The sequence below is a fragment of the Eublepharis macularius genome, chromosome 4 (genome assembly GCF_028583425.1).
Source record: "Eublepharis macularius isolate TG4126 chromosome 4, MPM_Emac_v1.0, whole genome shotgun sequence".
Taxonomy (NCBI): Eukaryota; Metazoa; Chordata; class Lepidosauria; order Squamata; family Eublepharidae; genus Eublepharis; species Eublepharis macularius.
In genome coordinates this window covers 81081035-81096133 of record NC_072793.1, presented here as the reverse complement: position 1 = coordinate 81096133, position 15099 = coordinate 81081035, and the positions used below count along the sequence as shown (strand labels likewise).

The following is a 15099-nucleotide window of genomic DNA, read 5'->3' as shown; positions in this document are numbered from 1 at the left end:
GACTTTATTTTCTTTAATTTGCATGCCTTATAAGGAACGTGGGTCTTGTTGTTTAATTGTATTTATTCACTAAATTGGTGAAATAATACACTTTGGTGAGAATTTTTTGATCCACATTGTTCTGTATTTTTTGTGCCTTACTTCCTTGAGCAGGGTGCTCCTTATTCAGTCTCTTTAATATAGTTATGCCAAATTAAAAAAACTTTTTGGAAATAATTGATAAAGGTAATCTTCTGCATTCTGGTGCTCTAGCAACACTGTTTTAGTTCAGCAAGGGCAGCAGAGAGCAGAGAAAGCAGCTACGTAAGTAACAAACCAGAAGACCTTATATAGTTCTTGCCAAAGTGCATTGGACCAACAGGTTCCAACTAACCAAATCAAAATGCCTAGCATTTTGAGGAATCTGTAACTGCACAGACTCTCAATAAATCACTTCACTATTGAAATGGCTATGGTGTGGCTGAGCTATCTATCCTGCTGTCTGGGGTCTGAGGCGCAGCCCCCGGACTTGCTGGGAAGAGGGGACAGGAGACAGCCGGGAGACAGCTGCCCAGCTGCCCTGCCACCTCAACAGACACCCAGGGCTAGAACCTGCCAGCATCCAAGGGAGGGAAGGAAGCACCCAAGCCCCAGAGGGTTAGAAGGGGCAGGTGGAAGCCAGCTAGCCCCACCCTCCAGTGGGAGGCTAGGAGCCCAGGCAGGGAGAGTGAGGACAACCAGGAGAGGACCAGAGCAGAGGGAGAAGGCACAGGAAGCAGGGACAGCCAGCAGCAAACCAGCCAGCAACCTTACCAGCAGTAGAGGGAAGGCAGCCAAGGCACCACAGGGCCACACCCCAGCCTGCAGGCAGGCTAGAAGGGATTAGCCAGAGTCAGGTGAGACTGGGAGCAAAGCAGCCTGAGGCATTCAGTAGAGGAAGCCTGGCAGTCAGCAAGGAGACAGGTGTGGCTGCCCACAGAGGCCAACGAAGTGACCACAGGTTTAGCTGCCTAGGACAGCTACAGCCATGGCTAGAGGGATGGGGAGTGTGGTTGGCAGATGAAGCTGGAAATGGGAGAAGGGATATAAGGGAAGTTCTCTTCCAAGGTGGGGTGGCGAGTTAGGAGCAGGATGTGGGAAGATGGTGAGTTGTTTAGGAGAGAGGTGAAAGAAGGAGGAGAGAGAGAGAAGAAGAAGAAGAAGGGAGAGAACAACAAGCAAGGAGGAGGAGAGGAGAGGAGGGGAGGGGAGGGTGAAGGCTTTGGGCAGCTGGAGGCAGGAGGAAGCAGCTGGGAGTCAGCCAGGTTGAGCAGGCCTGCGAGTGGGTTGAGCGGGAGTGAGGGTGAGGTATACCCCGCTCCTTCCACGGAGCAAGGCCCTGCACCATCCCTGATGGCTTTCCAGAGTTGAAGTCAGGTGTGCCAGTGTACAGCCCATGGCAGAACCCGACACCTGTGACTTCAAAGTGCCAGCTCTGCCTGCTTTGGGGGGGATGCCAAAAATCTCCCACTGTCTGGCAGTCAAACACCTACCTGTGCTCCTTCTGGAGCCTTGTCTTTCTTGGATTACCAAATGCAAGCTTCTGGGCTCACAACTGTCACATAGCACCTATTTTTTAAAATTTCTATATTGCACCTAATGATTCCAGGCATAATAATAAAAATAAAAATGAACAACAACTCACCAGGGCTTTCCCTGTTTTTTCAGTTCTGTCTTTGGCAAGATTGTAGCCACAGCTGGGACAGATCCGAGGCTTGTGCCGATTGGTGTATATATAGCTGCAAGAAGGGTTCTTACACTTCCCTTTACCTCGTGACGTTGCCAGCCCCAGATCCTGCAGGCAGAGAGACTAGTTCTTTATCCACTTTGCTTTATATAAATAGACATCCAGTTGCCTTGTGATGTGTGTATATGTCTACTTCCTTCTTACCAAAAATAAGATTAAATATGACACAGTCACGGTACTTCTAGCTAAAACTGTTTGCTTCAGGGTCTGCTATAAATACCATATGTACATAAATTAAGACACCTATGTAAACTCCCTATGAGTATTGGAGGCTTGTATTCATGAACAGGCAAGAAGGAGCCAAGACAATTATTATCCAAGAAGGGTTAATGTCAAGTAAGATAATGTCTGTACACATGGAAACATTTCCCTGCATTAGTATGAGCCACCACACGTGGGAAACAAAAGCCACATATGCCCTTGCACTAGCAGCTGCAACATTTATGAGCAAATCAATCTGTAAACATTTAGGGACTAAAATAATGGCAGAACATAATGCAAGAAAAAGAAGAGCAGGTAGAAAGTGACCCAGAAACTAAACCACAAGGGACTGAGAGACTCAAAGGATGGGTGAATGACACAGCAAAGCTTTCACTTTCAAATTCAGTTAAGGTCAATGGAGTAGGTTTCATCTTTTAAAAACCTGCTTGAAATCCAGGAAGCTTCCAAGGCTTCAAATAGCAAAGGCTTTGATAGGTCCAGTTGACCAGGCCACAATTAATTTTGCTTGACAAAAAGATGATTCTTGCCAATCAGGAATGTGAGAGAGCCCATCCATATTCTCCTTTAAAGACTAAGCAGCAACTTCAGGCAACACAGTCTGAGAAGCCATCCGATGTCTAAAGATTCTTACCAGGGTTACAGTGCAGCTGTACTTGTAAGAAGGGAATACATCTGGCTTGACCTCCACCACTTTGACCTGAGATGCTGAGCTGTTTGTGTTGCCATGACGCTTTAGATTGAGAACAAGGAGGCAAAAGAGAAATAAAACTAAGTCAGATACATTATTAGTTCCTTCCGAACCTGCAATCTTCCCCAGAAAAAATGTGATTCTCTTTTTCCTCACTATCACAACTTCACTATTCACTTCACAATTCATGTAACGTACCTATGGACTACCAAGCTATTGTCTAAAGAATTGTTCAAACTATTACAGACACAAGGTCCTGGCCTCTCATAAACCACAAGGAACTAACATCTATAGGTCAAAGACTGAGGCATGCAAAATAAACTCTACTCAAGTACATAAGTTATGTACTATTTTCTCCCTCAATTCACATTAGAGAACTGAATCCACACTGCATATTAATATATGCATTCTAGGACAATAAAAGAACATTCAAACTAAACATGCAGTTACCTTATGTTCTTCTACAGTGGGCAGGGGAGATTGGCCCAGCTGCTTCAAAGTATTGGGCTTCAGTCCTGAGATTCTTACAAGGGAATTTTTTTCTTAAAGAACAAACAAGAATGGGGTATTTAGTGTATCAAAAAAATCTGCATCGCTAAGTTTAATTCTATATTCCAGCAAAAATGCAGATATGCATTGTGCTGCAGTCAATCATCTCCAAATGATTGCAGTATCACTCAGTGGCTCTGGAGCCACATGAGGCTCTTTGGCATGCCGCCTGTGGCTTTTCTAAGCACTGTTTCTGCGTGGAATATTCAAGAATGTGGGCAAGTCTGATGGGGTTTGTGGTTGAGAAGTGGCTCCCACCAAGAAACAGCTGCCACCAGAGAAATAGATTAGCTGCAAGCCTCCCTAAGGTGCAAGCATCATGCTAGGGATGGAAATAAATGTAGCTCTTTTGGCTAATGGTGACCACGAATGTGACTGTCCACTAGCTGCAGAGTGAGTACCAGTGCTTTAAAAGTTATCTCACAACAGTAGGTGAAACTGACATCTCAGGCTGCATTTACAGAACAAGAGGTCATGACACTGCATCACGCATGCTCTGAGCACTCTCTTTCCAAAAGTTGCACTAAGATAGTAACTTCTAATCATCAAACCTACAGCTGTAGAGTGAAGGCCTACTATTCAGAAAATGCAGCCCCCTCTTCTGGGCTTTACCATTATTTGGAAATGACTGCCGACAACTGGGTTGCTCTGTCTTGGTTTCTCTCGCCATGCCGAAAGGTGCAGGCAAAATTGCTCTCATGGGTCTTGCAGCCGCCAGCAAGGATGGCTTGGGTCTTGCTTTGCTTTTCTGCTCCTGACCTTTGGGTGCAGTGCCAAGGCCATCACCTCTGAAAAGGCAAAATATGCAGTTGAGAACTCCAGAGATTATACATGCTAGCAACAGTTACAATCTGCCTGGGGCAAAGCTGTGGGTTTTAAACTGATCTGTCATTGTCTAAATGAAACACAGAGGGCGACAAACAGCTTTGACTCACAGGCACATACACAGATCTGTTAAGAACTTTTCTAAACAGGGTGGAAAATAAAAGTTATTTGAAGTTGTTGTTTCAAAATGCACTGAGAAATTCCAGCATGTTATTTGGATTTACACAGCAGCACAGCACCAACTCTGACTTCTCCACAGAAAACTGACTTACCCCATTGTTTGTTTCACTGCGGGCACTGGGTTTGAAAGCGTATTTGCAGAATTCATCGTTTCAGTGGATGTCGGGGTCTCCAGCCCTTCATTCTCCCTCTCCTTCTGTTCTAATGAAGAGTCTATGCATGCAGAGCTCTCTTGAAGCTGAATAACTGCAGGAGCACTCCCTTGTTCCTCTGGCTGAATGTTATTTGCAAGGATGTGAGCCTCGGAGATTATCACTTCTTCCCACTCAGTCTCCTGCATCTGCTCCCCAGCAGGAGCTGTGTTCAGTAGCTGGCTGACAGCTTCAGAGATCTCTAGAGTACATTTCGATGCAACATCCTGTACCATTGTCTGTCCTAAGGCTAATGGTGGCTGACTTCTTTTGGGCCCCAATGTTTTTATAGGCACACCCGAATTTGGATCTGATTTGCCTTTCATCTGCTTCTCCTGAAAGCACAAAACACTTGCAATCAGTATCACACTCATTTCATTTTAGATGTTTGCAACCAACCATACTCAAATATTGCGAAAAAACCTGAGAAGCGCAGACAGGAGAAAGAAATGAATGATTAATGGTTGAAGAGGAGGCACTAACATTACAAAACAAGTATGTCTACCCATTATCCCCATCACAACATCTTTACTTTGCACCATTTTCCATAGACCACACATACAGAGAAACAGCCAGAAAACAGATGACCTTTTCATAACAAGAACATGTGGCAAACCTTCTCCAAGCTGCCCTATCAGGCACAAGGTGTAAAAAGTAAAAAAATCCAGTAGTACCTTTAAGACTAACCAACTTTATTGAGGTATAAGCTTTCAAAAATCACAGCTCTCTTCGTCAGATGCATCTTAAAAGTGCTACTGGACTTTTTACTATTTTGTAACTACAAACTAACAAGGCTAACTCCTCTGAAGGTGTAAAAAAGCATGAATAACGGTGAAATCCTAAGCAGAGTTACACCAGTCTAAGCCTACTGAAATCAATGGGCTTAGACTGGAGTAACTTTACTTAGGATTTCACTGTAAGAAAAGTAGCAGGAGAAAAAGCACTTGCTGTAGAAGTCAGAAAGCCCCCCACAAGAGGTGATGAAGAGCTAGTGCATAAACTCTCTAAATAAATAAAAACAGTCTAGAAAGGATCAAAGGATCAAAGTCTCGGCACAATCAAGAATTCTGACTTTCATTGCCATACTTTAAATGATGACATTTTATTATAGTTTATCTACCCCTGTGCTTGAGGTGCCTTTCCAGGACTCTCCAATTATTGTAAATTTAAACACACATTAGTTCTGGAGGTGCTGGAAGCCACTGGGGGAAGGGAGGGGGCAAGAATGAAGTCTGTGCATGGCCTTTCATGTGCGAGTCATAGGATCCAAGCCACTATGCTCCTGTCTACAGAAGGCCCATATGAGGTACAGAGAAAGGGTAGTTTTGTCATGATAGCAGATAGAAAACATGCAGAAGTGACAATATCTATGTCATTGTGGCATTTGTCAGTCAAGACTACTAGTATTCAGGGCCAGTTTTGATACTACAAACACTAGACGGGAAGTTGTGAATGTACTACTGAGAATTACACCACAGGCTACTGTCCATCTGCCCATGATAGTCTATACCAAACCAACTGATTATTGGTAGATTTGTTCTATGCAAAACTTTGTAAAAGCTTAGGGACAGTCTTTTGCAGGAATTCAGTTTGTATATTTCAAATGGTGAGCTCTGACTCAGTCTAAGGAAGAGCATCTAAAACAAATTTCCACTTGAAAATTAAAGGGTAGTTTGTATTATCAACCACCCTCAGTCTAGAATGTTTGCAAGTATGGTGTAAATCCTTTTCATACTCTTCCTGCTATGCACAAAGGTTCAGGAGATCCACCATTTCTACAAAAATGTTGAATCACCACTTTCACGCTTTTATTTTCTGGATTAAAAACCAAAGTAAAAAAGTTAGCTGCATTTTTCAAAATCTGAAACATACCTTTGGAATCCATTTTCCTCCCAGGAAGTTGCCACACATAGGACATTTGGGTGGTTTGTGTCTGGTCACATAAGTGAAGGAGCAGCTAGGATTGGAGCAATTTCCATGCCCTCTGCGAGTGTAAGTAGTTGTCTGAAGTGATAGGGCACGAATTATTTCACAGAACAAGGATTTACATCATTAAGTTTCCTGCCTCTCAGCAAGCATACATTCTGAGCCCCCAGAATTACCCAACAGAAATTACATGCTTTATGACTGACTTACAGAAAGTTAAATACTTCTCCCAGAAAGGAAATTTGTATAAGATCTGGTCATGGAGGAAGGGTGAGGTGAAGAGGGCAGAGGTTTTAATCTCTTAAATCTATAGGCTATACATGCAATATATCTGAAACTGGTGTACTGGGGAAACACAAAACATTACTTCTTTCATTAAATAAGTGAAACGGCCAATCATCCCAATGAATAGGTTTCTCTGCTTGCTGGCACACTGGACCAGGGGTATGAACAGACCACTGCCAGGTGGTGGGAGTAGAAACAGGATTGCACCCGTAGGGCAGGATCACATGCACTATGTTCACATGGCTCTCTGGACAAAAGCCTAATCTGGGCAGCCCCTCATGCAGCTCGTGTTAGCCAGAGTTTGAGGGAATTTACTGAGGATGAAATACTCTTGCTTCTTCCACTTCACTCCCACTAAACTGGTATGCTTTAAAACAGTTCATTTTCCACTGCAGAAAGCCAAAGGTTAATCCATCTGTGGCTATTATGCCAGATTTGATTTGTATTGCATTAAAGCAGCCTTGCTTTACATCTTAATGATGTGAGCAGGAAGCATAGGAAACATACAATTGCTTTCGCTTTTGTGTGCAGCCAGAGAACAGAGACAGAAGGTGACCAGTTAGTTCCCTGTGTAAGTGCAGGAGGGAGCTAGAAAGCAGGCTGCATTCCTCACTTCAGTCCGGCAGCTAAATGTGAGAGGAACTGATCACGGACCTCTACCCTGGAATATGCAGCCATCCTCCTAGGGCGGTTTAAGCTTCAATGAAAAACGCCCCTTCACAGTTTGGGTGTTTCTGCAGACCAGGAAGTGTATTGGCTGAATTCACTTATCAACCAACCTGCCCTACTGGATCCTCTTCCCTGCCATTTCTACAAAGTCATGGCACAAGCTAAGTGAAGCAGTAGCAACATTTCCAATTTCCAGGGCATACCTACCTCCTCAGGCCTTGCGCCTGCTATCTTTACAGAGTAACTGGGCAAAAGAAGAACTCATTAAGGTGTGAGAAAGATCGCTTCCCTCAGAACTAGACCTGTATCACTATAATGCATGAAAAATGAACAGCTTTCCAAGAGAGATGGCCTCAGCATTTCCTGAACTCACCAGTTTGATTGATGCCGGATTTTCCAGAACAGAATGGGCTGGCAGAGGTAGCATAATGAACTGTGCAGTCGGTGTTGAAGAATTACATTCTTCTCTGTCCTACAAATAAAAATCAGAGTAAAAAACGTGCAACTTTTTATCTATGCCCTAGTCATTCATCACAGTCATTCATCCTTATATACAAAAGCAACAAGACATCCAGAAATTAGGTTTGCTTAATAGATTGCTTGTTTTCCCAATGAAAGCATCTAGAATCATTCTAAAGGTAGTAGAACAGCAGAATTTGAGTTCAATGTCATCCTAGAGACCAACAAGATTTTTAGGGTCAGAGCTCCCTTTGTCAGATACAGAGAGGAGTGGAGGTCCCTGAGCCTTTATATCCCAGTTAGGAGGTGGGTGGTGTGAAGAAAAGGGAGTCAGGATATAAAGGTACAATGCAGCTGATTAGAGCAGAAATTAGCTTCTGTAGCAAAATAAAAACCCTCTCTCTCTATTGAGCTCCATGGGGTGGGGTGAGGGGTCCATTGTTCTGAACTTGTAAATGATCTCAATTTCAGCAATCTCATGCTGCGATCCCCACCCACCTCCTGATTGGGATATAAAGGCTCAGGGATCTTCATTGATCCCTGTATCTGAAGAAGGGAGCTCTGACTCTCGAAAGCTTATACACTAAAGATCTTGTTGGGTCTCTAAGGCACAACTAGACTCAAATTATTTTGTTCTACTGCTTACCAACCCAGCTACATACCTGACATTTTTCTAAAGGTAGAAATCAATTTAAATGAAGGTGGCCCACGTTTCCATCCCTAGATCTGAAGATCTAAACAGAATCCTAGACAATACTTGAAAGAAATCACTGATGTTTCTGTTTATTATTCTGTTAATAAGACTCCGATATATCAAATCCTACCTTTACTACTTGGTCAAAGAAGAGTTTTAAATATTTTTTCCTTGGGACTAGAGGTTTAACAACAGGTACAGGACCATATCTAATGCTTTTTTTCACCAGTCATTCACTACTACATAACTTTCAATGATGTCCCCTTCACTGCAGGCCCCCAATATACCCAGCACCATTCCAAGAGAACACCGTGGGTTGCAGAAGGAAAAGGGAAGTAGGAAACTTCTCCAACAGAGCTCCACTCATAGTTCCTTGGATGCAGTCCATTATAATCTGCAGGGATGGAGACAACTACCTTGATCTATCAACAAAGCTACAAAACAGTAGAGATCCTACACCATAAACAGCAAGAGGAATCCTATACACACTTACTTAAGAGTAAGTGCCAGTGATATTAATGGAACTTACTTCCAGGGGGGAAATGCGTAAGATTGGAATGTAAATCTGAAAACAGGAAGAAGAGAAACTACCATAATCTTTACTTACTCTTCTGGTCACCACTGTTACCACAGAGAGGCCATCTGAAACCTGTGGTTGTGCCACACTAACACCCCCATTGGGGTTGTCTGAGGAGCTGTTAACCAAAGTCTCTTCAATAACCACGCTGGCTGTTTGATATGGATAGTTATCTCCTACTTCCAAAGGAGTTTCATCCAAGATGACATCCCCGGCTACTTTATGTGCAGTAGGTTGGGCATAGTGAGACAAGATTTCTGATGCAACAACTTCTTCTATTGTGTCTGACTGAACAAATGAGGCAGGGTCTTCTGCAACCCTTTCAACGGCAATACACTGCTCAGAAATGCCAATTTGATGGGCTTCTATAGAAAGGATGTTCTGCACAGCACTGTGGGAAGCACCCGTGGCATTAGCAGAAGCTGTTAGTCCTTCTGATGTTGTCTGGCCCTGGGCCACGCAGAGTTCCAAGTGCTGCTTACTCTTCTCTTCCTGTAGAGTGCCTTTGGGAATAATTATGTAATCTGAACGAGGGAGGATTTTCCGGAAACCTGGAATGTCAGGAACTACAGCAGTCAGGGAAGACAACTTCGAGTTCTACAAAAAAAAAAAGGTGAGATGAGAACAACAATCAGACTGTTGTTTTAATGCATCCTTCACACATCACTGCTTCAGAAGGCAAAAGACTACCAAGGCCTCCTTATTTTTAGAAAAACTGCCATTAATGCTCTCAGTAAGCTCATTTGCTCTTTCCATTTGAAAGCTTAAGGAAATTCCTCCATCTAGGCCCACCACTGCATTCTTACTGTAGTGTGCGCCTACTTTTCCCCCATCCCCCAAGTTCATATGCATTCATTGCGTGTACAGGTGGCTGCTTCACAACAGTGGTTTTTGTAACTACTTTAAAGCACTCTATAAAGTAGACAAAAATTAATGATCTATAAATACTATAGATGATACTGTATCAAACATTAGTCCAGTCAGTTGCACTCAAGCATTTTATGTTAATGATAAGCCTTCTGACAAATGCATTGTAACAGGGCCATTTTAAGTGCCTAGGTACTTGTACCAAAATTTGCAGGGGCCCAAGCTCCCAGGTTCCTGGAATTTTTCCAGAGACATTAGAAGATGAGAAGTAGCAGCTTAAAGAACCCTAGATGCTTGACAGCTCTAAAGAGCTGTTTTTTTCTTGAAACAACAGTGAAATTTAGAATGAAATGAAGCCACGATACTTTCAGCATTTCATTCTTTTAGGTTTTCCATATAGAGCATCATATGCTAGCTACAATTATTGTCATGCCTGGAAGTGTCATGAAAAGAAGCTACTCATACAAGTTAAATTACCGGGTCTAAACCTTCTTTCTCTAATTTGGCCTTCTCCAAATAATAACTTTTCTCAGCCACACTGAGCAGCCTCCAGCTTTCACTGATCTTCTTGTTAATTTCAGACTGGGGAAGATGTGGGAGCTCCTGTTGAACTTTCAGGTATATGTCATAGTAATACAGAAGGTATGCAGATCTGAAAAGTAAACAAAAGCCAGCCTTTTAAAACCTGCTCAAAATATGACACGAATCAAAGAACTTGGGGCTTCTGCTGGATAAACAGCTGGCAGCTGTGGCCAGGAGTGTCTTTTATCAACTTTGACTGCTTAGCCAGCAGGGGTCTTCCTGAGCAGAGGACTGCCTTTGAGAAGTGTTCTGAAACTTTAACTGGTGCAGGCAGAATGCTGATTGGAGTGAATAGTACAGACCATGTCACTCCAGTCTTGGCCCATCTACATTAGCTCCCAATTTGTTTCTGGCCACAATTTAAGGTGCTGGTGCCAACCTTTATAGCCCTATATGGTTTGGAAGAACTACGTACTTCCTTATGAACTTGTCCAATCATGGCAGTCATCTTCCAAAGCCCTATTAAGGTGCCCCCATCTTCTGAGATTAGGCAGGTGGCAACCCAGGAAAGGGCCTTCTTGGTAAGTGCACCAAAACTTTGGAATTTTCTCCGGGGAGATTTGTCTGCCCCTTCTGTTTACATAGTCTGCCAGCAGGTAAAGACTTTTGTTTTGTTTGGCATTTCCTAAGTGATCCCTCCATACTGCTTAATGTTTTAATTTTTTTTAATGTTTTTGCACGTATTTTAGCTCTGGTTTTAATTTTTTAATGATGTGTTGGAAGCTGGGGATGATTTTAAAATGTGATTTTATTTCATATGTTTTATTTTGATAGTTACCTTGGTAGCCCTTCCAAGAGCAGAAAACCAAGTAGAAATTTTGTAAACTAAATAAAAAATAAACACACCTATCCCACACTCACCAGGATTCACAGATCTGTTTCTGAATAAGTAGTAAGAAAATATAAGAAAGTTTTCTGTAAACAAGGTTGTATAAAGACTAGATCTGAAAGCTACATACTATGGGACTTTTTATCACTCCAGTTAGAACACACGCTGGAGCTAGAGCCACTCTGTATCCTATCATAGGTGTACAGCAATCCATTGCCTGCTCTTGCTCTTACACTTTTGATTTCATTAATATAGAAGGGACACAGATACTCTCTACACCAGCTAATAGTGGTAGACACACAATCTATCTTGCTATAACCTGCTTTTTATTGTAAACAAATCACACAAGTTTTCTTCAGGAGTTCTCTCAGGCACTCAAGGGTTTCTATAAGAAGATACTTCACTGAAACAAATTCAAAATAATACACTTATTACAAACTCAAAGACTTACCACTTTGCCACTGCATACTAAACTCATAGAAAAAGTCAATACTTTGTTTCACATTTCCTATCAAGGGTCTAACAAAAAATGCCAGATGTATCTACACTGTTTATTGATAAGACTCATGACAGACTGGTTTCTATTCACAGTGCTTAAGACTTGATTTTTTTGGTCTGTGTTCATGAATAAAGGCCTATTTTAGCCAAGTATGAGTGTTAGGAAATCATTCTGTATGTGAAGTCATCCTAAAAAGAAAGCTGTTTATGTATTAACCCATTAACAAAAAAAATCACTCACCTGGGTTTTTTAGCTTTTTCCCCTTGATCTCCAGGACTTCTATATTTTTTCTTCTTTTTAGATGGCACAGGAGACGCATAGGTGTATGTACCTTCTATCTCCTCCATTACTACAGTTACTTCACTACCATCATATGGAGCCTCCATTACTAGACAGAAATCCCAAGTTAGACTCTCTCCAAGTCATTAAACCCTCTCTGTTACATGGTATAAAATCGGTCCTCGTGTCTGAAAGACTCATGACTGAAAATCTTGGCTGAAAGACACAGATCCAGAATACATCAATATGACAAAGAAATCCTTAGATCTATCTAACATAAAACCACTATAGTTCTGACAGCTCCTAGTCCAGTAGGAATGATACCTACAGGTCTAAACATCGCAGGCTACTGGGATGATTTGAGTCTCTGAGAGAAAGACACAGTGTAAGGGCTTTTCCAAACAGAAGCACTCTCCAATGGACGCTTCATTGTTGCGGCAGCTGCTGATGCAGCACAGCAGCTACAAGACTTCCAGCTGGCAGGTTTCCCTGCATTTTGCTTTCCCCATCCACCACCAGGGGCCTGTTTAACCCATAACTGACAGATCATTATATTGGTACATTGATTGTATTAATTACTAATTTTAAAAGCCTCTTGGTGGTGCCATCACAGGCATGGTTTCAACACAGGCACCAACTTGTGTTGTTTCCCCATTCTTGGTGCAGCTGAAGATACAGTACAGCAACAATGAGGCTTCCATATGGCAGGTTTCCCCAAAGTTTCCCTACCCCAGTCCCCTGGCATCAGATATTCCCCCCTTCCTCAAGGCCACTTGGGCCTTTCCAAAGCAGGTTTGGAAAAGATCAGAGAAAAGCCAGAGAAACTTGCAGGGGAATGTGTGCACAAATGAACCACAATGCTGTCAGGAAGCAGGGGAAAAACTGCTTCCTGACCGCACTGAACCCAGGGAAGATAAATTGTGTGGAAATGGCCAGGGGCTAGGGATGGCCATGTGGGCCATTTCCATGTGGTTTATCTGCCCTGGGTTCAATGCTGTTGGGCAGTAGTTTTTTCCCGTTCCCACCTATATGGCAGCCATCCTGGCTTTGCTGTGATTGTTCCCAAAACTGCAACAATGCAAGTTTGGGAAGGATTTTATTGCACATACTTACTTACAAGTTATCAACAATTAACTGTAGGTTTGCAATATGTGAACAGTTTTGAACCCATGGGCACACGTCACAGCTTTGCTTGCCAGAAGTAATATCCACGTAAGAAACAAAATTGCTGTGTATGAGAGAGCCACTACAGATCTGAACTGGTTCACTGTGATCAAACATTCATTACAAATACTAAGCATTAAAACAAAAAAAAGTTCAACAATAAACATTTTAAATACATTTCTACAGTTTTGAAGGCAGATCAGAGTATTTCTACACCGCTTGCTTTCCAATTTCTACTTTAAATTCTGACCTGTAAAATCTTTAGGGGCATATCTTATAGTATCTACCCTGAACGGAACAAACACCTCGATGCAGAAACAATGCAGAAAAGCGCTTAGAAGAGAGTTATTTTTATTACATTGGGGCATAAGAGTAAATAAGAACTGTGCCCCTCCTTCAGTTTTTCATGAACCTTCCTCCATTCTCCTAATGGACCCTAGAGCCTAAAAGTGCTCCTTCAACTTCATTTGCCTCCGATATCAAAGCAGATCTGGGCATCGCCAGCAGCAAGCTTAAGTACGGGGAGGAGGTGCTGATAAACAGGGTCCCCTACAACTCGCTGCACTCACTCAACTACCAAAGGCATTACGTAGTTGAGGCGCTCATTCAAGGCGAGCGCTGTACCGCTTTCCAGCGCGCCCCTGAACTTACCTGGGCGCGCAGGATGGGACGGTCAGCAGGAGAAAACGCTGTAGCTTCAGCATACCGAGGAGCGGGATTAGGCCACTCTACTCAAGGAAACTCTAACATTCGCTAATGCAAGAAGAGACGCCTCGGCCATTAACACTTTATTGGGAATACCCAAAGTGGAGCTTAATCCAGGCACCGTACCGGAATCTCACCCTCTACGAGTTCTTCCGGTGTCTACAGGTCACCCTAGGCATGAACATCCGAGTGAGCATCAGCTAAGGGGAAAAGCCATAGAGTTAAGAAAATCCGTGCACGAGAAGGGTGAGTCGGAAGCCTATCCAGGATCCTAGAGCGAAGCCTGTGGACTGGAGGGTCAGCGCCCAATTGCAGGCGGTTTCTTATAACTGGTATTAAAATCCCGAGACATTTCCATGTGTTTTCAGTTCGGTACAGAGGCATAGCCTTGCAGGGGGCTAAGGGGGCGGCCGCCTGGCCGCCTGGCCGAGGGGGCACCTGGTCTATGGCTCTCCGGGAGCGCCCCTTTGCCGCTGCTGCCTGCCTCAGCGCCCAGCAAAGGGGGGGGGGGGCTCCAGTTCACCGGGCGCAGCGCAGGCGGGGACGCAAGGGGAGAGGCTGGCTGCCTCGCTGCTCGCCTTCCCATTCCTTCACCGGAGCTGCCAGGCACACCACTAGTGTGCGAGAAGACAAGTGAGGAGGCAGCAGCCCGCTTTCCCGCTTGTCTCCCTGCTTCTCCGCCTGCCACGCCGCCAGGGCGCCCTGCAATGCCAGCGGCGAAGGGGCGAGAAGGCAAGTGAGGAGGCAGCCTGCTTCCCCTCTCGCCTCCCCGCCTGCGGTGCCGCCGGAGCGCACCAAGGCAGGTGGCAGCAGCAAAGGGGCGCTCCTGGGGGCAGGGACCAGGTGCCCCCTCAAAATTTTGCATAGGGGTGCAGGCAGGCAAGTGGGGAGGCTGGCTGCTTCGCTGCTCGCCTTCCCATTCCTTCACCGGAGCTGCCGGGCACACCGCCAGTGCTGGGGGCGGGGGGGGGGGGCGGGATGCCTCCTCTCTTGCCTTGTCGCTCCTTCTCCAGCACTCCTGGGCGCCCGACGGGGAAGCAAGGAGCAGAGGCGTAGCATGCAGGGGGAGGGGGGGCGGCCACCCCTATGAAAAATTTTGAGGGGGCACCTGGCCCCTACCCCGCCCCCAGGGGCGCCCCTTTGC

General features: G+C 44.2%; 1 protein-coding gene across 2 annotated transcripts in view; it reads right to left on the bottom strand.

Moving 5' to 3' along the window:
- HMGXB3 (HMG-box containing 3) overlaps positions 1-14065 on the bottom strand; it is a 28700-nt gene extending 14635 nt beyond the window's left edge. The window contains exons 1-11 of one of the 2 annotated variants that reach the window (XM_054978715.1): positions 13902-14065; positions 12048-12302; positions 10375-10549; positions 9061-9627; positions 7674-7772; positions 6293-6424; positions 4322-4755; positions 3837-4012; positions 3126-3217; positions 2619-2717; positions 1664-1813 (exon numbers count right to left, since the gene is read on the bottom strand). In XM_054978715.1, coding sequence (XP_054834690.1) covers positions 1664-1813; positions 2619-2717; positions 3126-3217; positions 3837-4012; positions 4322-4755; positions 6293-6424; positions 7674-7772; positions 9061-9627; positions 10375-10549; positions 12048-12193 — 2070 coding nt within the window. In that variant the 5' untranslated portion in view covers positions 12194-12302; positions 13902-14065. The remainder of the gene's footprint in view (positions 1-1663; positions 1814-2618; positions 2718-3125; positions 3218-3836; positions 4013-4321; positions 4756-6292; positions 6425-7673; positions 7773-9060; positions 9628-10374; positions 10550-12047; positions 12303-13901) is intronic. The other variant, XM_054978717.1, reaches the window with a different exon arrangement.
- Between the last annotated feature and the right edge of the window lie 1034 nt (positions 14066-15099).